The following is a 4534-nucleotide window of genomic DNA, read 5'->3' as shown; positions in this document are numbered from 1 at the left end:
AGAGAATATGAATAAAGAATAAGGTCATTATTAACCATTATTAACTGCTGATGTACTCGCCAAGCGAGCCAGCTGTCCACTGTCCCCTCTCACAATGGCAGCGGAATGAAGCAGGTCTCACTGCTTCTCTAGGTTACTGATTCTTCCTGGGATCCTGAGAGGAGAACCTGACCTCAGATCAGCGCATGTATCCTGTGATCAACTTCTGGTTCCTAAGATATGAATTAACCAGCAAATCTGAAATATTAAATAAGAGCAGCTAACATCTGAGGGCTTACTTTGTGCCCAGTGCTGTTTTAAGGGCTTCGCATGTATTAACTCAAGTAATCCTCACAACTGTCCCTTTGTCCAGAAAAGGAAATTGTAGCTCAGAGAGGGTAGGACAGGTGCCTGTGGTCATATGTCTACTAGGTTGCAACGCAGGGACAGGAACAGAGGCAGTCTGCCTTCAGCTCACACAGTCTTCACAACTCTGCTAGTTACACGATTTCCCGTGTGCTGACCACTATGGGCAGGAGACAGGTGGCTGGGTATGCTCACCTCCCTCCGGCTGAGTTCTAAGGAAGGAAGGAAATCATTTTCCATTCTGTCCATGATGCGTACAATGTCTTCAAACACTTTCCGGTACCTCCGTTCATCCACAACCTTCACCTGAAAGAAAACGAACCTTCTTTTCAGTCTTGCATGCTCGCAGCTCATTTTCCTTCGAGATTACCTAACAGTTTAAAACCAGTCATTACAGCAATCATGTCAAATAAACTGTGGTGCAAACAACTTCCTCAAACACTTTCTGAAATCTCGTTTCATTCACACCTTTTATCTGGGGAAAAAAAAAAACCAGATATATCCTTATTTAGTTTTCTGTGCTCTCAACTGATATATCTCGAAGAATCTAACTATCTTTCAAAGGTCAGTAAAACAAACAGAAATTAAATAAGCGTTACAGAATCATACACTGCAAGGTAGAGGTAAGGTTAATTGGTTAACTTCTTGGAAAAGTTACACCTCTGTGCTAAGAAACTTGGCAATAAATATTTAGGAAGAATATTCTTTGCTCCACTGTTAAGTAATTTAGTGGTGGAGAAAATGTGATGACTGTGCTTAAATATTATTTCCAGCACTATACAAATTGACAGTGTCAAAACATACCTGTTTCCAACAATGATTATGAAGCACTGAAATAGCACAAAATAATTACTAAAGCATTTAACTCTATTAGCTGTTATGCACAATGCCAAGAATCATAATATTGATGCTCAGATTATATGATGATAAAGGTATGTTAGTAAATAGACCCTATGGTCATTTTAGAAAACAGCTGATACAAAATGTCCCAGAGTAAAAGCATGACAACAGACAAACAAATCATTCTGACTAACAGATCAAAAAACTCCCGTCTGACACAGCACTTTCAGCTTCCTGACACAGCTGTGCCTTTTTTTTTTTTTACTGTTAAAACTTTATACAAGTCGATGCTCCAAATGAACAAAATTAACATAGCCTTTTCACTTATTAAGATCCTGATTTCTTTTTCAAAATAGAAAACTTTACAAATTCAATTTAAAAAAACAGACTGATGCATACAGTAGAGGCTGTAAGGAAAGCATGAAAAATAATCAAAGCTGAGGCAAGTATCTCAAATATCTCAAAGGTTTTTACATATCTGAACCATATTTAGAGAATCGAGGGGTAACCCATCATTAGGGTAAGAGGAATTTAATACTTCTTAAATTCTTCAACATTTTGCAAGTTTCATTTCAAAAAGTATTCTACATATGTCATCTTATTTTCACAACAACCTGTGAGGTGACCAAAGCAAGGATTACTGTTCTCACCGTTGAGAATCTCGAGGTACAAAAAAATCAACTAAGTTGCTCACTGCTAGTTAACAGCAGAGGTGTTATCTGAACCTCTAGCATAAGACCCTTTCCAACATTCCAGGTATGTGACTTGGGTAGGTCTTAAAAACACAGATGCCTCAGCCCACAGATCAAAATCTCCAGAGAACAGGGTCCATGCATTTTGAAGCTCTTAGGCAATTCTGAAATCCACCAAAGTCTGAGAACTAATGCAACAGATCCCATTACCAATTGCAGGGGTTGGAACCCCATCTCAGCTTAATCTCAGCCAGCCCACAGCAAGTCTTAGGTTAATTGGCCCCTGAGCACTTGGTCCCTTTGTTAAGAGTCACTGATGCCAATGGTGGTAAGAAACGTAATGTGGTTCTTAAAGCCTCTAATCATAGCATGCCTAAGAGTCCAAAATATGGGGTGGTTACCCAATAAAATCAAAGCTCTTCTCAGAGCATTATCATGATCAAAACCCTTAATGCACATGAAGGGTAATGAAGGGAAAAATGTCACCACAGAATGTCACCACTTAACACACCCATTTTAGAAAAAGAAATTACCAACAAAATTAGAATTAAGAAATAAGTACAATGAGCTAGATCTTTATAGAAAGACATGAATAGCATTCTAGAATATACCACTGAATTAAAAAATAGTATGTTGTATACCAACACATATAGTATAAGACCATTTATGATATATACACAGCAACACACAAATAATACCATATTGGGTATAGGTAAACAGAAAAGCAAATGCAAACATTGAGAACTGTGCCGACCAATGTAACAGCCAGTAGCCACATAAGGAAATTTACATTTAAATAATTCCAAATTAAATAAAATTGAAAATTCAGTTCTTTAAATCACACTTCAAGTGGTCAGTAGCCACTAGTAGCTACTGGACTGGACAGGATAGATTTAGAACATTTCCATCATCACAGAAAATCTATTGGAGAGCACTGGTCTAGAAAGAAAAGAAATTCATAAGGGTAGTTGGCCTTGTTAGGGAGTGGGGGTTTGGGCAAAAGTGGGAGTGGAGGCTAGAACAGGTGCTGAAGATCTCAGCTTTACTTGTGAATTTTGCTTATTTTTATTTAAAGAGAAAACATATTTGCATCTCTGTGTAATTTAAAAAGTATTAAAAACTAGAAAGGTAGACCTTTATTACAGATATAATATATTTACACAAATATACACAGAAAGCATGGAAAAACTGTAAATATCTTGCTGGGAGCTCTGCATTAACATGTATGTGTTAGTCGCTTAGTTGTGTCTGACTCTTTGTGACCACAATGACCATAGCCCGTCAGGCTCTTCTGTCCATGGGATTCTTCAGGCAAGAATACTGGAGTGAGTAGCCATTCCCTTATCCAGGGGATCTTCCCAACCCAGGGATCGAACCCAGGTCTCCTACCTTGCAGGTGGATTCTTTACCATCTGAGCCACATTTATTAAAGATACACAAAAATACACAGAAAGCATGGAAAAACTGTAAATATCCTTCTGGGAGCTTTGAATTAATATGTATGGAGTATTAGAAATATTCTGAGGTTCTGAAAAAAATATACACAGAAAAGCTAAGCATAGCTGATGAAACTAAAAGGTTAGTGTTTGGGAGGAAGATATCCTTTTAAAAATGTATTGAGAGAACTCAAATGAAGAAAACATGGCAGTCTACAAGTCTAAGCTAGAAATTAAGTGGGCAAAAAGTAGTATCTGAATGTATATGTACTCAGTAAGTTCTTTGGACCTCTGGAGGCCTTGCAGGGGTAGTGGAAAGATCATCTGTAAGTTTGGGAATTAGACAGGCTTAAGATTTGAATCTCAGCTCTTCTTCTAGCTAAATGCTTTTTAAGGAAGTTTATTTAAACTCACTGGTTTTTCACTTGCTCATCTGTTTTTTTTTTATTTTTATTTTTTACTTTACAATATTGTATTGGTTTTGCCATACATCAACATGCATCTGTTAAACGAGAAATATTTAACTCAAAGCATTGTTGTGAGGAGCAAATGAGATGTGTATAGATTGCCTAGCATGGTGTCTGCTACATACTAGCTATTACTTGAGGAACATACATATACTATTATTACTTATTATTATTTTAAAATATCAAAATGGAAGAAAGTCAAGTCATGATTGACTCAATAAAATTTAGAATCTAAGACCAAGAATTAAATTTTTACATAAAGGAAATGCTCCAAAGTCATTACCCTCTAAGACAGGAGCTGGATAAGACATATTGCTGAGAACCAATCTCAGAAGTCAAAAAAATTTACATATGCACAGAGGAAAGAAATCCACCCCACTGTGCTCTTGGCATGTCTGAACTCATTAATCCTCTTGAGGAGATACCATTATCCCCATTTTATAGAGGAAGAAGCTGAAGTACAGGGATGTTGCATAGATTTTCCATGGTTACATTTAGAAAGAGTTTGAGCTGGGATGAGAGTTTAAGCCGCCTAGCTATAAGGTCCATTCTATCAAGCACTGTCCTATACAGATTCTGTCAGATTATATGACTTCAGGTCTGGAAAATCTACATGGAATAATCTAAATGTACTAGCTGTACTAAATTAAGTCAACAAGATCCCAGAATATAACCTGTGTACTAATAATACACACCTAGAAAATACAACAGGAAAACAAAAACTTTACTCACAATGGAGACAAAACAATTCAAA

The 4534-nt window shown here is 36.9% G+C and overlaps 1 protein-coding gene across 1 annotated transcript in view; it reads right to left on the bottom strand.

The window, feature by feature from the left end:
• LOC104987485 (inositol polyphosphate 5-phosphatase OCRL-1-like) overlaps positions 1 to 4534 on the bottom strand; it is a 17181-nt gene that overhangs the window by 1774 nt on the left and 10873 nt on the right. The window contains exon 8 of the mRNA XM_010838446.1: positions 499 to 651. Within this exon, the coding sequence (XP_010836748.1) occupies positions 499 to 651 (153 nt within the window). The remainder of the gene's footprint in view (positions 1 to 498; positions 652 to 4534) is intronic.

Source organism: Bison bison, unplaced genomic scaffold (genome assembly GCF_000754665.1).
Source record: "Bison bison bison isolate TAMUID 2011002044 unplaced genomic scaffold, Bison_UMD1.0 scf7180017846061, whole genome shotgun sequence".
NCBI lineage: Eukaryota > Metazoa > Chordata > Mammalia > Artiodactyla > Bovidae > Bison > Bison bison.
Note: the sequence above shows the minus strand (reverse complement) of the source record. Positions and strands in the feature narration are given on the sequence as shown.